This window comes from Channa argus, chromosome 24 (assembly GCF_033026475.1).
Source record: "Channa argus isolate prfri chromosome 24, Channa argus male v1.0, whole genome shotgun sequence".
Lineage (NCBI taxonomy): Eukaryota > Metazoa > Chordata > Actinopteri > Anabantiformes > Channidae > Channa > Channa argus.
In genome coordinates this window covers 5,287,068-5,308,493 of record NC_090220.1, presented here as the reverse complement: position 1 = coordinate 5,308,493, position 21,426 = coordinate 5,287,068, and the positions used below count along the sequence as shown (strand labels likewise).

At 38.9% G+C, this 21,426-nt stretch overlaps 1 protein-coding gene across 11 annotated transcripts in view; it reads left to right on the top strand.

Moving 5' to 3' along the window:
* Nucleotides 1-301: 301 nt before the first annotated feature.
* Nucleotides 302-21,426, top strand: part of LOC137108966 (peripheral-type benzodiazepine receptor-associated protein 1-like) — a 45,867-nt gene continuing 24,742 nt past the window's right edge. For 4 of the 11 annotated variants that reach the window (XM_067494196.1, XM_067494197.1, XM_067494195.1 and 1 more), the window contains exons 1-6: nt 303-825; nt 1,411-2,389; nt 15,966-16,073; nt 16,432-16,560; nt 17,635-17,811; nt 18,453-18,608. In XM_067494196.1, coding sequence (XP_067350297.1) covers nt 797-825; nt 1,411-2,389; nt 15,966-16,073; nt 16,432-16,560; nt 17,635-17,811; nt 18,453-18,608 — 1,578 coding nt within the window. In that variant the 5' untranslated portion in view covers nt 303-796. Of the gene's footprint in view, nt 826-1,410; nt 2,390-4,633; nt 5,929-15,965; nt 16,074-16,431; nt 16,561-17,634; nt 17,812-18,452; nt 18,609-21,426 lie in introns of those variants that run through there. The other 7 variants (XM_067494202.1, XM_067494193.1, XM_067494198.1 and 4 more) reach the window with 5 other exon arrangements.

Below are 21,426 nucleotides of genomic sequence, written 5' to 3'. Positions count from 1 at the left end.
TCAACTCATATAATGTAAAGTGTAAATAAGAAAAGGGGCATTTAAATGCTTAGGGTGAGAGGAATATACAGTGTGAAGGGATGGTGGGGATACATCCAACAAGTCCTGAGACATAAAGGGTTTTATTACGCGAATTATTATATTCAGTGACAGTAGCTTTCCGTTCTTCTCCTCGCTCGTTCAGTCTCAATTGAAAACTTGCATTGCTGAAACCAGTCATTTAAATGGACGTCAAGCAAAACTTTGTTACACGTCTTTCAGTGAAGAAAAAAGGACTGAAGCGCTTGAAGGCATCACGGTTGGTGGACAGGCCAGCGGCAGACTGACGGTGGACGCAGCCTGTGACAGTGGAACTTGACACATAAACAAACCCTCTGCATGGCCCTGAGGATTTTTAACAACTAACGCCTCAGTGTGCTGTATAGCTCATGTTAATGCTATAAAAGTATGTTGCTTGAAAGAGGATGACGTATTTGACCAACAGCTAAACATAATAGTTGTGACCGCCGAGAGGTGAGTTTGATACAAGTCATGCTCGAAAAGTTAACGGTAAGCTAACACTAGCTAACCGATAGTTACCGTTAGTTAGCCAGACAGGGCTTGTTACATGGCTAATAAACTACACACGGTTCTTATCGAACTGTTACCTATTTTGTCTCACCTAACGTTACTTGACCACGTAATAGTTCGTTAAAGTGAGCTATTTAATTAGCTAGTCACTAACTGAAATCCCCAACCTAAGCTATTTGTAATACGAACCGTGTCCCAGCGGCCATATGGACACCGTTAGTTTGTGATGGGAAAACCTGCCTACACTAATAAAAGGTAACGAAGCTTCGTGTTTGCATTTTTTTTTTTTAAACTGAAGTTCACCGGTTCACCTGTTGCATCCTCACCTTCTTCTTACCAGAATCTCTATCAATCGTAGATCGTGCTGCTTTGACTGAGAACTGACAGCTTGTTCTAATTTTGGTGTTAGTTCTGACTTACACCTACAGGATGGTGGCATATGCTCATGAAACCATGTCAAAGTTATATAAATGAAAATATCATCATCAATACTAAAGAACAATTGAAAATAGAAAATAATTAAACTATACTGTTTGCATCTGTCACCATAGTTTTATTTGCTCCTCTCCACAAAGAGGTGGTTTCTAGTAGGTTTCTTTCTACATACTCATAACGAGTAACGGCACGTTTTAATTTGTGTTTATTTTTCTTGAACTTTAAGTCCTAACATCATTAACATCATTCTTCATTCATTCTTCTGAAGCTGAGTGATTTTTACATCATTACCTTTTGCTCTCACCTTAATAGAAACATGGTATTTCTTGTCAGAATATTGGTCTAAAAAGTCATACCTGATTCTTTGCTGTTTCTCTCACATCCTCTACTGTCTTATTTGCCCAGTGGATGGTGTGATAATTGCATGCTGCATGACTGCATCCATCATCCATCAGCACTTCTTCTTACTCCTGATCATTGGCCCCTCTTGAGAAATGAGTGCCTTAACTTTCCTCACACATTGTGTTATGAATGTGACATCCTGATGGGAGATAGGGATAACACTCTGGCACTGTCATCCAAGAAATCATGCCAGAGCCAGACAGATTATGGACAAGGACTAGAGAAGCTGCGTGCTGATTTGGAAGCAGAGAAGACTCGAACACAGCAGGTTCACAGACACCTCTGTGTGGAGCTAAGACACCTGCGGGAGGAAGCGGAGAGGGAACAACAGTGGGCTGTGAGGGAGGTGACAGCCAGGCATTGGTGTCAAAAGGACAGGCACTCTAGAAGATACTGGAGTGTGCTGGCTAAGCAGGTGAAGTTTAAAGACTGTGGACAATATAGAAAGGTTAAGTCCACATGGAACGAGACTTTTTGTTTGTGCAGTGGAGAAACCTATACAAAGCTTCAGCAGTTGCTGCTGACACCGTCTGAGAAGATAAATGGTGAGCAGGCAGTCTATAAATTGCATCAAAGGCAGGAATTTGAACTAGAAAAGGCCATCTTCCTCTGCCACCTGCTACAGGCCTATGAAAGACTGTTGCAAGGGAAGCAGAGAACAGAACACCCCAGCTACAGTTTTAAACGTCTCTCGAGAAAGCCCACTCAGAAGGGAAAAGAAGCTTCCTTTGGACGTTGGACGCTACCAAGATCTCAGAGGGCCTCCCACACAGCTAAGAACAACAACAAACAAGACCACCAAAAGCAGCCTTCAGGCAGGGACTTGTCTACACCTGACCCCTGCACTCCTGCTGCGGTCGTGGACACCTGTTGGAGCAGGAAAATTTGTCACCCTCGCAACACTCCCAATGCAGGGTGGGGCAGCCAGCCCCCTGGGTCACATGAGTCACCCCCCACCAAATGCATGGAGAGAAATATGGAGGTAAGCTGTTTTGTATTTTCAAATATATTGTTTCCACTAAGAATTTCAGAAGGTGAATCAACATGAACTAAACGTGCTGTGTATAGTAAATTGGTTTTTGTTGTGTTTTTTCTTGCAAGATGTTTTTCCAGCATAGTCTTAATGCTCTTTTGTTTTGGAGGACAATGTTTTTTTTTAAAGTTGAGACATTTTATTTAAAAAGGTGCTGCAGAAAGAGAGGTAGGTTTGCTGTGAGATATATCAGAAAATAATACTGTGTTTGCTCAAAGGAGCCCAAGGGCATTTTCTTGTAAACAGACACAAGTTAGATTTACATTTAACAAAACCCATTTTCAGTATCAAGTGAAGACAATATGGAAATGTTAAATATATCACCCACTCATTTCACGCTATGCTCAGTGCGTGGTATTGTTCTAAGGCCGCCCAATTTGAGAAAAAGGCAGCAGTGATGCTCTGCCAGCAGCAAAGGGTAAAACTACTGGGAACATTTCTGCAGAGAGTAGCTATTAGGATGTGTCACACTACAAAATGTTGTGAGAGAGGGTGAATGAAGTACGGCAGAGGAGAGATGGGCGTAGAAAGTGTGGGTGGACCTGTTCATGCTTAATTTTAGAGTGGTGGAAGTAGGTCAGTATGTATCCATGTCTTTAATTTTGGGTCAAGGTTTCACAGAAAGTAAATAAAATAAGAATCAAAGCTCGTCACTGGTCTGAACAGAAATGCGAGTTTGGTTGTTTCATATGTCTTACACAGCCCGGCTTAGACATCGCTGTTGTATTCACAACCGGGTTTGGGATTTAGTTAATTTTTGGACATTTGTGTTGTGGCATTTGCAAATTACTACTGCTGGTCTACTACGACTGTACTAGAGGTGTGGTGATACTGTAATGTCACAGACACCTGGCAGCTATTGAATTTGCTGTTTAGCTTGCTAAATTCCAAAGATGCTTACTTCCCTCCCTGTCCCAATTTTCATGTCAGCCTTCTCGTCAGACTCATGACAGACAGGTAGACACGGATGCTCTGTCAGAATGTAGTATGTCAGCGTGATGGGATATTATTGACACTGTGCCATGATTAACCTTACTACAGCTCATTTCTGTGTAGAGTAATAAGCTGACTTAATGATTTTCTTTGTTTATGCTCATGTCGTCATGTATCCTTGCTTGGGGCAGTTATCATGTGTATAGCATTAAGCGCATATTTTGTTCTTTGGTGGCTGTTTTGCTGTCAGCAACTCTGTCCCTATTTAGGGATTTAATTATTATTATCAAAGCAGCAGAAGCAGATTAGAAATTCTGTTCAGTGGATTTCACGAAAGGGTTGGTTTCAGTCTTTAGGTTAGTAATGACATGGTCTTGTGAGCACTCTGTAATTAATTATGAAAAAGACTGAAGCGGTGAAATGCAGTGAAATCAAATGGCAAAATAAGAAGCGCATATGTGTTACCATTTTGAGATAGCAATGTATAAACTCAGTCTGACTGCTCAAGACAGACTCATGGTACCTACAGTAGATGTTTACTCTATTGTTGTCAATTCAAAATAAAGAAGATTGATGTCACCCAGTGTCAGATGCAATGGTAATCGTTCACTGTCTGTACCTTATGGCTTCTAGGTAATAATTTAATAACCTTCAACAAATGCCTCTGTTTATGTGCATAACAATTTAGAAAACAAGAACCTACTTATGATTATCGATCTAATAAGTAACCAATGGACAAACATGTCAAAAATGTATTTATGCCTATTTTTTAATTTTACTGTTGATATATGCATACTTATATTTGTGCTACATTGACACTAATCTATGTATAGTATGTCATGGTTAAGTAAAGATTTAACCAGATGTCCAAATAACCTGACAACCCCCCCAACCCCTTACCCCCCTTGGGTCTTATTTAGGCTGCTGCTCATTAAGGGGGTTTATTGAGCTGCTTTGCTCATTTGATAGACAATTAGCTGTATTACCTGAGAGAGTGGAAGGCAGCGAGGTTATATAAACCAGCTCTTTTGCAGAGTCAGACAAGCTGCTTTACATGTTTATTAATGTCTATGTCTAAGGCTTAAGTAGTAAAACATGGGAGCATTTAACACTTTGTCAGAAATGTCTGTTTTTATAGAGCGTAACTGCAGTTAAACATCACTTCTATTCTAGAATGGACACACTTGTGCCTCTGTCTGCCTCTCTGTGTTGCAGTGTGTACTGCCTCTTGAACAATCAATAGGCAGCCAACATCATTCCAGCGTCAGCTCCATGGAAACGAGCTGTAGTCGTGGTAATGATTGGGCACCGTCTCATAGGCTGCCTTTTTGTGATAGGACGATGGGAGCAGTCCTCCCTACCCCCTCCTCTCAGGAACACTCACTGTCTTACACACACATTTTTCCCTTCATCCTCTTTCTTCACCTACACGGAGCTGTAACCAAGACAGGATTAAGATACACTGTTGACTCTAAATGTGCCTGGATGAAACGCTTTTTGATACGGCAACATCCGTGAGGACGGACTCAGAGTCGACATGCCACCCACATCTCAGCTGCACTGAGAAAATGGGAACGGGAAAGGAGACCTGTTAGTTAGATCGTTGCACGTTTCTTCTTGTTTGCGGTTTCAGTTAGGCCTACATGCACTGTTTCAGCACCAAGTATGATAAGAATTAGACTTGTGTATCTTTGTGATGCATGAACGAAGACCGGTAAGGCATGTCGCGGGGGAAGAAGAAACTGAAACAGATAAATACTAGCATGTTCAAGAATGCTGTGACAATAACATTCATCAATTTCCCTTTAGAAGCCAAAGCCAAAAATACGTAATATCCCTTTAGATCTGATTGTCCTAATTTTTAAAAAACGTCATAGCACAGAAAAGGAGGAGGTACTTTACAACTCCTGGTTGATCACTTACTGGTCCTTTCTTGAATGTGCTACATTTACTGTAATTCTAAGCAAATTACAACACCTCCACTTTTTTACATTTTTTTTTTTTTTTTTTTTTTGCCTAAACTCCGCTTGTTGTTGGGTTATTGATAACCATGGAAAAACAAGCCTTTGCATGGTTTCAGACACTGCACCTTAGCTGTGAAAAGGCACATACAGTATGAACTGTCGGCAGAAGGAAGGACGGTGACATCTATTTTCTGACTCAACCTAGCACAGCTGACCTGAGTTATTCTCCTCCAACAAATAAAAAGCCTGTGATGGCTTGGTCTTGCCTGGACACCTCCTTTGGTCATATTGATCCTGTCTGCACTACTTGACTTTGACAGAGTGATGTATGACTTGTGCACTCGGCCTGAGCAGCCCGAGCCTGCACCGGCACATGCAGAGATGGAGATCCATGAGGAAGCGGAAGCTCCTGAACAACAACAGCGGGAGTTGAAAAGGTCAGAAGAGCAGAGTAATACTCAACATGAACATGGTCTCTCGGACAACACTGTCCCAACCAAGGCTAATGTCACTTCAACGCCATTGTTGGGAAAAAGGCACCACTCACTGTATGCAAACCTCAATGGTTTTGAATTGGAAGGATTACGTAAGGTACGTGTGGAGCATTTCTTGGCTTCTGTTATCATTCTTGATGGCGGACATGAAAATGTCAATCCCCAGTCTTATTTATTAAAAGTATCAGTTTAATAGATTTTCATATAAATATATAAAACTGAAGAACTTTAGAATTATATTAATATACAGAGTACTACACTGTAACATAATGAAACATGTACAGTAACAATCAGTTTGTACACACTTTCCAGTTAAGTTGAATGGGGGGGGGGCAAGACCACCCCTTTAACTTGTTCTGTAGCTGGATTATTGTGTGTTAGATTACAATGATCTTAATGCTAACATTTTACCGATTAGGTACTATGTTCCACGGTCAGTAATATCACTCCTCTGTACATGTTTTAAGGATAGAATATCTGTCAGAAAATCAACCCATTAGATTTTCATGTAGTCATTTGATGCTTGGATATTAAGAGACAATGCTTTAAAGAACAGTGTGAACTTTACTCTATACGTTACTCTAGAAGAGACCTTTGAAATTCAGCAATAGCAATAACAATTATAGAAGTATAATGGTTACATTTCGAAACATATGAAATAATTGTGTTTAACTGAACGAAACACAATCAGTAAAAACAGTTTGAATATTGGCAAATCATGCCACACAATGTTTTCATCGTGCACTGTGAAGAGCAACATACAAAGGCAGCTTAACCAATGTGAGCAATATTAAGTTGTCACAACATTGTCTTTATTGTCAGTCTTTTCTTATAATCAAATTATTTAAATGCTCTGCTAAGTTTGAGGTTTTGGTTTTTAGCTTATTTGTATCACACAGTACATTGCTGGGAAAGCGATGCCAGCTATTAGTTATAAGCACTTTTGAGTTATACTGTATTTATTCTCTTGTTATTAGAGAGAAAGTAGTAGAGCATGTTTTACCACAAATTCTTCCATAAAACCCCTTTATTTATTTATTTATTTATGTATGTATGTATGTATGTATGTATGTATGTTGAGACAGGATTACCTCATCTGAGCAAGGTAGTAATCTGTGTGCAACACTGCCTGCGGTCTTCCCCACCCCTACCACAGCTTTGCAGTCACAGTGTAGTATAAAGTCCTAATGAATGGTTAGCATACAACCTCAGGGACGAGCATTAAATAATACATTAGAAATTATTATTTAGCCATTTCAGACCCATGGGAGGTGGCACTTGGGTTGCTGTCACTCTGAGATTGTTTATAATTACACCATTATTTGCATCAGACGACTGCCATCATTCTTATGTTTAATTATCACCAGTTCCGAACATAATTGATAATGTGCATGTGTGTGTGTGTGAGTTGGTAAAACTGAATGCATTTTATTTTATAATAATATAATGACTCACTCTAGTCCTGTTTAATAAGATGGAAAACGGTGAGCAAGTATTGTAGAGCCAAATTAAAGTTCAGTATACCTCGACTTGGCTGGGTATAAATGGAATACAGCAGGGTGGCTTACAGTAAAGGTGATTTTAATCAAAAGATCTCCATGATCTAGTGCGGCTCACCCTTCAAAGCAAAATGTTATTCTGTGGATTGTATTTTAGACATTGCTTTCATTTTGTTGGCTAAACAAGTTTAGGAAAATTGGCCCAAATGTGGTTTAAGTGGCATGGAATTTATAGGTGATGTCTTACTTTTCATAGTCATTGAGCCTCTACATGTTGATAAGGGCTCATGAAAGTAGGTAAATATTTTTTGGTCCTTATTCTCATTTATGAAGTTATAGTAAACATTCTTCAGCTATGGATATAAGGGTGAAGATTCCTAAAAAATGTGTTTATGAACAAATTTGTCACAGATGTCTGGTTTTGGTAATTATATAGCTCAGAAAATATATTAGTCTTTTGACAGTAAATCTGTGAAGCTGTTTTCTTTACATATCACAAAAGAAACAAAGCCTGATTTCACTGAATGCTAAAGAGTTTGTTGACTGTGTGGTCCTCTGTGAATTCAAGTCTTTAACACCTATCTGGACACCATATGGCTGCCTGTCTAATGATTGTTGGGCGTAACATGGTGGGAGTTCTAAATGGAGCTATAGCACAAAGAGATGAAGACAGTTATTTTACTTGATCAACCTGTAGGGGCATAGCTGTGATCACTCAGTTACAGCATAGGACATAACGGAGCTAAGGCCAGCCTGGCAAAGTCTGACGTCCTTCAAAAGGTGTGTCTTTTATTCAGTCTTAATATAAGCACATCTGCGCCAGGTTTGGCTTCACTCTAACTTAAAAAGTATTGTTCACATTCACAACCGAGCACTGGTACTGTAAAGATAATACCATGAATCCTGCATTGAACTTCCTGGCCTGACTGTTGCTGATTCCATGTGGCTCTTTTTAATTAATAGGGTCATGCTTGTATGAGCATGTGTACATATGATTGTGTTTTACTAGGCAGCTTTGTTATAACTTGTGAATAATTGATATATCAGCGAGACAGGAACCTCTGGAATATTGGTCTCTCACCTTCTCGCAACACAAACATCAGCATCTGTCTGCGGTCTGTCTGGTGGGAGCCTGGTGGCACAGCATTAGATTGGGATGCAGAAGGCAACGATTTAACCCATCTCCCCCCAGAGAAATGGGTTAAATGTAGAGAAAGAATTTGATTGTAACTTGTATGTGCAATATGTGTATGTGCTCAATGAAAATAAAGGTTGTTGTTGTTGTTCTTCTTCTTCTGGTGCAGACACTCTTTGTGAAACAGGGGCCAGACACTGTCTTCATAATGAAGCTCAGGTCCAGTGTGGAGCCATATCCCTGGTGTCCACTTTTACACCATATATACTTTGGAATTCACAAAGCAAGCACTGGGCATTTATACTAATGTTTTGCACTGATTCTGTTTGGCAAACATTAAAATGTCAATAAGGCTGTATAAAGCGTGTTTACATTCATTGGCTCATACCCAGATATTTGGTGCCCTCCGAGAGGTTTCCTTTGTCTGTGACATTTCTGGTCCTGCTCCCGAAGTGCTGGCAAGATTAAACCCACAATTACCCATGTTCCCCCTTACAATGGGAAATGCTTTTCGCCCGGAGGAGGAAAGGGAGACTCAATCTGTTGAGCAGCTTAATGTCAGGAAAGGTCACTCTGGCCTATTTATTACTATAGTGCCTTCACTGGATGTACATTTATTTGACATGACTTGTATACTGTAGGTTGGTGGTGGAACACTGTAATAGTGTTTGGTGTTGCAAGCAGTGCAACATTTGTTTTCTCTGCTGTTATGTTATAATTTACTGTTTGTGTGTGACACAGAAATACACAGAAAACCCAGGAACGAGTAATCTCTTAAGTAGATACACATTTTTTATTTTTTATTTTGGTTTTATTCATTTAGTATATGCTAATGATAATATAAAGTATGTTAGTAACAGTAGTCCATGCTGACGGTATCGAGGGAAATGTTTTTGTTCTTCAGCATTGAGATCTAAGTAATGAGATGCTGGCTTTAGTGATGGCCGTCACTAGAGTGGCAGCAGGGTCCTTTGGGGTTCAATAGATGTTCAATTAACTTTATGCACTGGCTGACTTCATCGTAGCTTGTAGAGGTCAGGTCAGTATGTAAATAATAAAAGCTTTAGTTAACAAAAGCAGTTTAATATTTGCCTCACTTACCTGTCAGTTCATAGTCCAGATGCAGCCAAAGTACTTCATTACTATGTAAATTTGCATTATTGTTTCCTTTTACTTTTTGGTGACCGTATTAAGAAAACCAACACAGATTGCAAATTTGAAATACTATATGCAATTTAATATTACCTAGTACATTAGTCAAGAGTCATTGTTCTTTGTGCATGTATGTCTTTGTGTGTGCAGGCACGGTGTGCAAGCTCATGAATATATCTTTCTCACATTCAGCCATTTTCTTTCCCTGTAATAACTGATGTGGTGTTAAACATTAAAGCAGGTTGTTGCCATTAGGAATGGGGGTTGAGGGGCTTGTATACATATGCAATTTTCTTTGACAAGATAAAAAATTCTATTCTAATGCTGTCAGGTTGAAGCTAGTGGAGGTTCAGAGGAGAAACGAATCATCTCCAGCACATTCTGTCTCTCCTCTTCCTTTTTTTGCTGACAATGCTCTAAATTGAATAATTTGGTGACCCCTCCTCCTGCTCCACTTTTGCCTTTTTAAAGGCCGGATCTTCTCTGTATGTCTGACATCTTATTATGCCCTTGGATCCTCTGAGTTTGTGATTTATTTTTAAATTTTTTATTTGTCGACTACAGAGTGGTGAGGCAGTCATGCCAGTGTGGATTATAATTACTGGAGCTGTATGGCAATGTTGTAATGGTTTTGTACATGAGAGGCCTGAGACAGCTTCAAATCATAATACAGACATAATTTGAAAGCTGAAGGGATTGGTTATTTATTATAGGTGCTAAAGAATTGTGACCATGTTAATTTCTCAGCTTATTTTATGCATGAAATCACTAATAGTCATATAACAAATAAATTAGCCATGTGGCTGTATCAAAACTCACAGAGAATGAAGTACACAGTAGGAAAAGTCTTTACATTTTACACCACAACACTGGATACTGGATATAAAACCGACAGCTTAAGTGTATGCAGATCTTATGTATGTTCTGTCATACAGTGTGGAAGGACAAAGGCACTAACAAGCATTTTCAGACGCTGCTTTTTATTTTTGCACGACCTCTCCCAAAGGACATTTGTATGAAGTGCAGTGGAGGTAGATTGCTAGATGCCTGGGGGCGTTAAAGTAAAGGAGTGTGTTGGTTCTTTGTTCTCTTAACAGCGTGTGAGAGACCCCCTAATCTGTCACCGTCAGGTACCCCCGGAGATATGAGTCGTGATAAATACAGAAGGGGATTTGAGGGGACACTTAAGAGGGCTTCCTCATGGTTTATATATGAGTACAGGGACAGAGCTGCCGTTTATAAAAACACCTCAAGACACAAACAGCATTATGGTTCTTTTCATATGTTGTTCATATGAGATATTTTTCTGCTTTGTTTGAGACCTTTGCAAATAATAAAGTCCTTGTTTCCTAACCATAAGAAAGTATAAAGCATTGCTATAGCCTACTTTTCTGTCCTCTGAATAAAATATATTTTGCTGCGGTGACCAAAGTAATTAGGGCAAAACACAGGCTTGGAATGGGTGCTTTTTAATACAGTAAAATATATTTAGTAATTTTCTTGCAGAGAATTGGAGACAGTGCAGTTGTACCATGCTAAACCAGAAGAGATGGTAATTAGGTAAGAATTAAAAATAGTTTATTGTAGAAGACAAGGTGCAGGAGATCAAAATATATTCTTTAACTGTTTCATATCTTTTGAGGATTTTGGGCAGCAGAGCTTCTCAGAAAATGTCATTAGAGAACCACTAATGTTTTAAAAGGCAGAGATTGGTTCATTGGTTCCATTTTGGCTCCACATTGTATGTAAGTCAGGCCTTGTTTGTTTGGCTGGTTGGGTTGTTGTTGTTGTTTTTCCCCTTTTCTGGTAATTAAATCTGTGCACAGGCGGCTTTTCTTCAATCATGTTTGTGGGGTGGGTCTCTGTGGGTTGGGTCTCTGGGTTTTTCCCCTTCCATTATTGTTGGCAGCAGACAGGGATTAATTAAACGACATTTCCAGATTCAGCAGACTGTCTCCTTTATTCCAAACCACTGAGCAACACTGGTCAATGAAAGTCTGCAATTTTATTAATATACCTTGTGTGTTGTAATTTTAATAGTTGTTCTGCTTAAAAAAGGTAAATGTAGACTCACATTTGAGAGATTGAACTCAACTGTACAGGCAGCAAACACATTTAATTTCAACAATTCACTGAATGGTTTATTCAGTTACGCCTCTGTGTTCCCATCCAAATCTAGCCAGCAATGATCTTTGTGCTGTGGTAGTGGGTATATCAGAAGCTTATTGGGAAACAACTTAACTATATAAAATAAAAGTTTTCAAAGCTTCAGACCACAGTTGGTATTATTCTGGTGTAGTGTTTTGATGTATTGCTTCAGCAGTAGACCCTGTGATTGCATGAATGTATGGACTTCGGGTGAATTGATGTTTTGCACCAATGACAGATTGAGGCTTTTATACAACTGCTTCAGTTATCACAAACAACAAAGACTTAACAATGGCAAAGTGTGTGTTTTTGTGTGCACCTATACGTGTCTGTGTATTTTTCTTGCAGTCTCTTCAAAAGGTTTATAGTGGGGGATTTCTAGCTCTCGTTTAAAAATGCTGATGTTGGTGTTTCTGTAAAACCCTGCTATAGACATTTCCATACGCTGAACAAAAGCTTGCTGTGGATGCCAAATAAATGAAAGATCTGCTTGTGTCAACTTATGAATATGTAAGAATAGGCCCCTAAACATTTGTTGAGCTATTTAAATTTATGTTAACATGTATTAGAAGTTTCTTATTTAGTTAAAACACCAATAAAAATATATTTAGCATCTACTCTCCATAACAGTTTGGTCAAATGCGTTTAAAAAAAATTGGTCAGGAAGAATAAATAAGAAGAAAATCAGGAAAATGTGAATGTAAAACACTATAGATAAATTTACCACAAACTATAACAAAACTGTAAGAATAGAAAACACTGTCTATCCTTAGCCTTGCTCTGTGTGTTCTGGTCTTTCCAAGTGAGTATTATGGTTGCAACAATAAAACAATTATAAATATGTTGATTTTACAGTATTTTAGTCTATACCTAGCCATATCTGGTCTTACTTCTCAACATTGCCAGTAGGATACCTACAAAGAAGATGAATTGCAGAAATCCCCTAAGGCATTTTCATTTAGGCCCTCAGTGGCATATAAAACTGCAACTGACCCACATAATCAAGAGGCACTGTAGCCTGCTCTTTTTGAAACACTGAGACTTGCCAGTGTCTGCTTATTACTAGCAATAAAACTAGTGGAGCATTTGTGTAAGTGTTTCTTCTCATTTGAACTAGCTTGAGTATGAAAGGTTTGTTTATGATAAACCATATTAAAATGACTGCATTGCTTAAGTAGTTTCTACTTTCAAGGGCAATAAAAGACAATATGTTTGTGCTGGGCCGTCACCAGCCCCCCAAAAAATCAACTTTTCTTTAGCTAAAAAAAATATCGCACAAGAGAATATTTGCGAACAGTATAATTATTGTGACCAATGTCAGTTCAGTGTGTTTGTGTGTGTGTGTGTGTGTGTGTAATAGACCCTCTTTTCAGTTTTCTGCGTGTATCTGCAATTAGAGTAGACAGAGAGTCAAACATAGAACAGGGAGATGGCACCATTAGCCCTGTCTGCCTTGCACACAGCCCGACTTCTCCTGACAGACGGTCGTGTAGAGAACCCTGCCCTCCTGCTACTGAGTTACATCTGGCTTGCTTGCTGAGCCAGCTTCATATGAAAACAGGACTGGTATGAAAGATTGGATATCTGGCTGAATGCTTACACACTGCCCTTGAACAAACCTTATCGCCCTTTTCTGTGGAAGCAAGAGAAACGAGCTCAGAGTGGGTTTAACTTTATAAGAAGTTACCATTACATCATGTTTAAAGAAGAGCCTTTAGTGTCACTCCTAAGGAACAATTACAAGACATGGACAGATTCCAAGATCATTAGAATAAGAATATAGGGAGAGTTCACTCTGGCTGGCCTTACTCTGAGGTGATTGATTGCGCTTTAGCATTATTAGCCTGAGAGGAAGACTGGAACAGTGGGACCAGCTGACACCAATAACTGATTGAAAAGTAATTCTCAAGGACATAGAAGTTAATATGAGAGCTACAGTACTTCACTTTAAGGTATTAAAGAATGTTTGCTAGTAGCCCACACTTGTACGTTCAACAAAGTCTGGAGTTTTGCTTTATGCTTTGCTGGCTTGGTGTAGAGTTACTGTAAAATTGTCATGTAATATGTGATATACTGTAGTCATTTCAACATGACTGTTGTCCTACTTGGGAGCAGAGGCCTCTCCCTTAACTAGGCTGCATTTTGAGGTCATTTGCAATAGAGAGTTGTTTACTCTATTTTAATGCTTTGAAAGGCCATACATATAAAAAATGGGCTTTTCATTAATAAAAATGTTTATGATATAATTTAATGTGAAGTGGTTTAAAAGCTTCAGTAGTTAGTAGTAGGTCAAATATTTGGATCACTATCATGCTTAACCAGAAGGAAATAAAAATTTAAAGATCTGTGCCAAGCTGTCTAAAGACAGGATTCAAGTTGAAGAAGAATATACCTGCTGACTAAGTGTTTGTATTGATTGTAAATGTCTTCTGCGAAGCATCTTTTTTGCCTATTGTAACAAAATGTGTCTTTGCTTTGATTGCAACCTTTACTGTCCAATTTAGACAGTATTGGGAATTCACTAAAACACGCAATTAACAAGTACAGTAACTATTGTTCATATACATATATATATATATATATCCTGCATTCGGTCCATTGACGATCATAAAATTCTATAACTTTGATGCGGAGGTCAATGCAGATTAAATGTAGTGCTCTCTTAATTACTTTTGTTATTAGTTAATATGTTAATAATTTCTGTCAAAATATTGTGTCTGCAACATAATGTCACAATACCACCAGTACATGATTTTTTTTTTCTGACCCATGACATCCCAGTATTTTTAATAGTGTGTTCTGTTATAGACGTTTCATTGCATACAGGGAGCTGTGTCAGGTTAGCGGTGAGATCATACAACTATTATGGAGACACAATGGCAAACATTTAAATGATTTTACTGGTTTTTTACATGTTCGACCATCTGTGCCCTTTGTTTATACAGTTATTTATCCCAGTTTGAAGAAACACTATACTTATTTGTTTGTTCAGATCTCTGTTGGTTTTAGTAGGTGTGGGTAAGAACATAGTCAAGCCTGCTTCAGGTGAGATGAAGCGGTTTCCAATCAAAAAGAAAGAAGTCCAGTTGCTATGACTCCAACCAGATAACCAACCCTGGATGACTGAGAACCTTCACAGACATTACCCTTTACACTAACTGCTTTCTTGTCATACAGTAGGCAAGAGTCAGCTTGGTGAGTTGTTGTGCTTGCAGATGTGGTTAACCCCTCCCCCTAAGATCCAGGGATCGTTTAGAGCATCTCTGACACAGACACACTCAGGCACTGTGGCATCGCTAGCATTCAAATGAAGGAATTCTAAACGCTCATGACAGTCTTGAGCAAAATATCGACTATCTGCCACATTGACTGCTGCTTTGTTCAGCTGTTTCTTCACTTAGAGCTCAAAAGATAAATAGCTAATTAGTGCACCACCCAGGAATATTACACTTTATCAACTGCTAGTGAATTGAAGGAAGGTTAATGTCTATCTAACAATATAGCTAAAATAAGACTGGCTATGGAACAGTTCAATTAATGTTCTCCAGAAAGATCTAAAGCCTAGACTTTCAGCCCAAGAGATAATTTATTAAGAAGCCTGAGATCACAGTTAATTGGTGTTCTTGTCTACAAGACAGCTTGAGAGCATCTACAAGGAAAATGTTAAGAAAGTGCATAAATTCGTGTGTTACACAAGAGCAAAACTTTTATTGCTGCCCTTGTGAAGGGCGTAAATTGATTATAAAAAATAATATAAAATGAAATGAAATCTGTGATCAAAACAATTATTAAAAAAAGTAGTGAATACTGTCTAATCACATTTTCTAAGTCTTCTTGCCCTATTTCACTGTCTCTGCTCCTCTCCACACAGTGCACAGCAGTGCACAAACACAGCTCCTGCTCCTCTTCTGCTAAGTCATTGTGGTATATGGATGTTCAGTGCTGGTGGCAGACTGATTGAGTTGATCAAATGAAAAGCCTTTTCAGTAGGCTGTGATCTGTCAGCTGCTATTAGCCACTGTAGCTGTATGTAAACATTGGCTGATGGCAGAGGAAAGCTTTTCTACATCTCAGAAATGAGACCTGATTTAAGACATTATACAGAAATGTACAGATATAAAAATGAATCTTTAAAAAATTGTAATAAAGTATGGTTGTGTGCCCTGGTGTTTAAAGTTTTTTGTTGTGCTTTTGTTTCAGAATGGCACTGACTATGGGTTCTTGGTGCGACAAAACTCGGAACTCTTGCGAGCCCTCGATGAACTAGAGAAGACTTGCACCACACTGAGAGAGGAGAATGTCCTGCTGGTAAGACTAAAAAAAACAGAGCTTGTAGTCCTGAGAGAAAGCTTCCTAGAAATGGAGACATGTTGAATAAAACCTTTATCTACTGTAGTATGCATTGTTTCAGTGTGGTGCTTTCTTTGTCCTTTTTTTCAGTTATGTAATATATAGATAACTATTCTGTTGTATGTTAGCCTGACAAATGTATATTTTGAGTTTCTACTGTTGACACACAGAGGATATAAACCAGGAAGTATACCGATCCCCTCTTTAAAGTATTAATAGGCCTTCCTGGATTGTGTGACTTTTTGTTTGCCGTGTCTTTGTAGGTTTTTAGCTGCAGGCATTGTCTGATGATTGTGTTTGTTTCCTGTACGTTTAGCGGAAGAGCAGTGCCCCAGAGACTGAGGAGAAGGTCAGGCGGCTGAGGAGAAAGAATACAGAGCTGGCAGTTCTCGCTAAGAGGCTGGAAGAGAGAGCTCGAAAACTACAGGAAGCCAACCTCAAAGTGGTATACAACACAATTAAAAGTCCTCTCACATTTTCACAGCTTGTTGACCCTAAATCTGAATCTGAGACATCATCTAACACCACCATTAAATTCACTACATCAACGTTATGAGGCGAATGCAATAGTTGAGCACGTCATGATTGGAGCCCTGCTGACCATAGTTTTATGTTGTGCTGAAAGTCTTGAATTAAAATGACATTTAAAAAATGAGCATCATATTCAGTGACTGAAGAGACATGGATACGAATATGCAATTATTTTTTTAGATCAATCTTCAGATAAAAAATATGATGAGTATAGATGACATATCGAGCTGTTAGGCTGATGATTTAAACAGAAGAGGACTGGGAAGTGTTGGTTTTTTGTAAGGATATATAAAGACACTAAAACCCTCTAAACACTGACATTCAGCATCTTCAACAATATGTATGTCTAAAATGTTGCACATTAAGCTAGTGCAAATGTTCTTTTATCACAAGAAGTAACTAAAATAGTAACATTTGTCTTTTGATAAAAGTAATTTTCCAAACCCCACAAATTAAAAGTGATTTAGTCAGTCACTTGGTTGATAAATATTTCTTCAATGTGAAATTAACACAATGATGAAATCTGATGAAATAAAATCTATTGTAAGATTATTCTAATGAAAAGCTGCATAAGGCACTGTATCTGTACATTTGCAGTATGTCCTACCTGCTGTGTATGGCATGGGCACCTGCGCTCCTCTCACCTGCTGCTGCTCACTGAAGGACAGACCAGCATAACTCTCGTGAAACTATACCAACAAGAAATGAAATGTGTTTTAAGTTTAGCAGTATTTATTAAACTGCTGTTTGGGAGCAGCTGTAATAGTTTTGTATATGTACAGTATTGTTCGAAAATGAGTTGGTTTGCTTCTTATCTTGGAAGTAAATAACCAAACTGAGAGCAATACATTGCTCACAAAACCCTGATGGAATCGCTCTGCCCAGTGACTGGACAGTAGAATCTGACTTCCTTACTGTGGTGTGTTTATAATGTCTTTCTCCTGTCTGGGGATTAAAATACTGTATATACCTTATTTCTCTTGTACAGGTGAATTCTCCGTCACTGATGAGACCTGGGTCAGTTGAACAGTGCAAGAGGGCGTTTGCCCGTCAGCGAGCTCGTGACCTTGCCCAGCATGCCGATACTCTGCTGTCTAAGGACAAAGAGATTGCTTCCCTACAGCAGGAGTGCCGAGAGCTGGAGGCACGACTTGGCACCATTAAGGTATTTATAAGTTCAGTTTCACAGTAACTGTTTTAATAAGTCTAAGTCTTAGAAATTTGGATGCTATTCATTTTCAACTAAAAGCCTGGTTAAGTTTAAACCACAGCTCTTCCTAAAATTTGTCTCTACTGTGTCACTGAACCATACTCATAATCCCTACACAGGCTCATATTGCTACTAGCTCACTCTCTGCTGGACAATATGAGTACTACATATGCAAACACCCTCCCAAGCTTGTCTTACAAAGGCTGCGTCACTGCTGTTGCCTAGATGACAGCGCAAGAATAGTCTGCCTTTCTAAGTGCCTGCTTTAATTACTGATCTAGTGATCTAAGAGTTGCCTCTCATGAATGTGGCCATCTGTTGTGTTCAGGGTCTTACAGATTGAGCTCTGCATTGCTCTAGTGAGAAATTCTGGCCTTTGCCTTTCCCCCATGTGACAAGTGTGGCAGGGAGGGAGGATAAATGTTTAATGTAATGTTTAATGTAACATAATGATCCCTGAAGACACATTATAGATTGAGATGATCATTATGTGAATAATTAATTTGCAATGCAAATACCTATAATAATATTTCTATAAACTGGTAACATAATGAATTTGTGGCAGTCCTTATGCATATGTGCATATTTTTGTGTAGGGGTCCCCTGATCCATCTGGCAGAGTGGAAATAGAGAAGCTTCTCAGGGAGTCTCAGAAGGAAGTGTTGCGGCTCCAGAGGCAGCTGTCTGTCACGTCACTGAGACAGCAGCCCAACCATCTCGACCCCGGTGGCCCTAAGAAGTGTGTTGAAAAGGTAAAGTCACCCACTTCCTTACAACAATACACAGCACAACTCTGTGCTGTGTATTGTTAGTCTGACAAGACTTAAACAAAACTGATCAAGTCATTATCAGTAAAATAACAAATATCCATATATAAAATCAGCTCAGTGCTGGCTTGATGGTGAAACGAGCTACCAAACTTTGCACTCTCAACAGCCTTACTCCCATTATTTAAAAAAAAAACTTTTGAAGACAGAATCCCTCCACATCTTCCTATGCCAAAAAAACTCCTTTTCATATCTATACTATCTTGAACTTCTGTCTCATGGAATGGAAACTTTTCTTCTCATAGCACTTTGCTTTAATCTTTTCTCCTCGACTTAGGTTTTGAAACTCACTCTGGATAAATATGTCTGCCTAATGATTAAATGTAAATATAAGTTAAGTCATTGTGCATCTGCAAAAATGTGGTAAAAATCTAGTGTGATGTTACTTATGTTTATTTTAAGTATATGTTTATGTATTTACACTCACAAGCATTTGTAGTGTTGATGTTGGTAATGTACAATTTTGCCAGTGTTTAAGTTTATGTTTATGTCGGAACAGATGCTGTTTTGCAGTGGTACACATTGGCTTGTTGCTGAAGTCAACACTAATCTGCCACAAGCAATAGTGAGATGACTCCCTGTCTTGAACTTAGGCCTCATCAAAGATACTAAAGTCACACAATCTGATCCTCTCTGCATTTAATACTGATCTCGTATGTGTCTAAGTCTTAGAAATAATTCTTCACCAGTCAATTGATGTTCCATGGTATCAGTCAGTGGATGAAACATGCACAGAAATCATAAATGTATGCATGGGCTACAGTACGGAGTGTGCGTATTATTTGTTATTGCTCAGTTCAGGTAGGGTTCAGGCACACCAGTGAACATCTGTAACAGAGAAAATTTAATTTCCCAAGAATCCTCTTGAGCGGTACATTTTAAAGGGACAGTTTCTGGGCATTATCAGTTTACCACTTTAAGGGCATACATCTTGTCTTTAACTGCCCGAGGCGGAGAGTAAAATTATCTGCGTGTGGAGCTCAAATGAGAATGCCGATTGTGGTAATCTCTATCATTTGTGGGACACGCACACACCCAGAAAGGGGCCATGTTGTGTGAACTCTAATCCCCTCTAACAACAGAATGGTACAGTCCAGTAATCCGCTCTATGTTGCTGTGGCAGCGGTGAGAGGGTTTTGGGTGGTAGGTAAGACTCCAGCCGCACTAAAGACTTTTCTATCTCGCCCTGCTCTGGATAACTAGCAGGCCAAGGGAAGGCTTGACGTTACCACAGATCACACAAAAGGGGTAGGTCATCTTATGAGTACTGTTGTCTGTGTATGTAGGTCACAGTGGTCCTAAACTCATATGTGCCTTCTTAGATGTGTGACTGAGGCCGTGCAAGACTCAAAGCTGAGACTTAACACTGAAAACGAATCAGTGTAATGACAAATCACAAGTGTGAAGGACTTGGCTCAAGGCAGTGGATGTTGCATTTGTGTTAGATTATAAAGCCATCAGCTTATTCTCAATGAACATTAGTATGCCACGTGCAACATGTTAGTACGACAGTATGACTTACAGCCAAGGTGATTTTTCTTTTAGGTCTAATTGCTGTTTTTTAGCATCCGTTGCAGTAAATCCTGCCCTTGTCTGTGATACAACTGTAACTTTCTTTCATATTAAAAAGACGGGACATTCTAGTGGCCTTTTCAAGGACAGCCGGTCAGAAACCTGGTTTTGTAACATTCTATAGTGGCGCTTCCACATGTAGAATCTAGAAAGAGCAACTCGGTCACAGAGTGGTGGATTCTTTGATCATGCACATCAGTATGATCGACATCGATGTGCTTTGTATTAAAAAGAAAGTCAACGGCCAGGCCAATCCATTAAGGTGCTTTTAAAAGAAGTGATCCAGTTACCCGTTTCAGTAGTCTGCAGGGATTACACCAATGTGCTTATGGCATCCAGGGCCTGCTGAATGGGATCCTGTGTTAGTACGCATGGGCCTAGGGTGTACTTGATCCTGTAGTGTGCATGCACCATATCAGTATGAAGTGTACAAAATGACACCTCAGTGTGCAGAGGTGAGCTCTTAAGCTAGGACCTTGTCTGACAAAAACAAATGCTGCAGCTGCTGCAGCTTCAACATGTGAAAAGAGCTATGGTTACATTCATCAAGTCTTTTAACTACAATGATTTATATGATGTGCTTTTACACATTCAGTGGGATTTGAGTCATTGCTTAATGTTTACAATAACCAGCTTCTTCTTTTATTATTTCTCAGTCCTATTGGGCAACAATCACATAAAACTCATTGTTTACAAGCACACTAACACACTGAAATACCTGTGTATTTTCAAATTTTAATTAAGTGCTTCTTTGTTGTCATTTTATGATCTGCTAGGCCTGTATGTTATAACTTAGTTACAAGACACAGAACCTCCACCAGGCATAAATTTAGCTCAAAGTAGGAGCAGGATTATACATTTATATTCTATAACAAATGCATATAAATCTGATGAATATGAGTTACAGTTGGTAAGATTAAGGATATATTAATTGCCAAATGAAATAATTATGGAGCAAAGATATTTTTACTCAGAGCTCATTTATGATTGAATTAAACTCCAGTGGTGCAAAGTGTACTTGTCTACGGTGTATTTTGTTTCAATACTGGTGTGTTTTGTACAGCTTTACACAGTCTGTATGTGTACAGTCATAGACTAGGTGGTTTGTGTTTTTAGGTTAGTCTGTTTTATGTCTTCTAATCATGCTCAACAGAACTCATCCTGTCTTTTT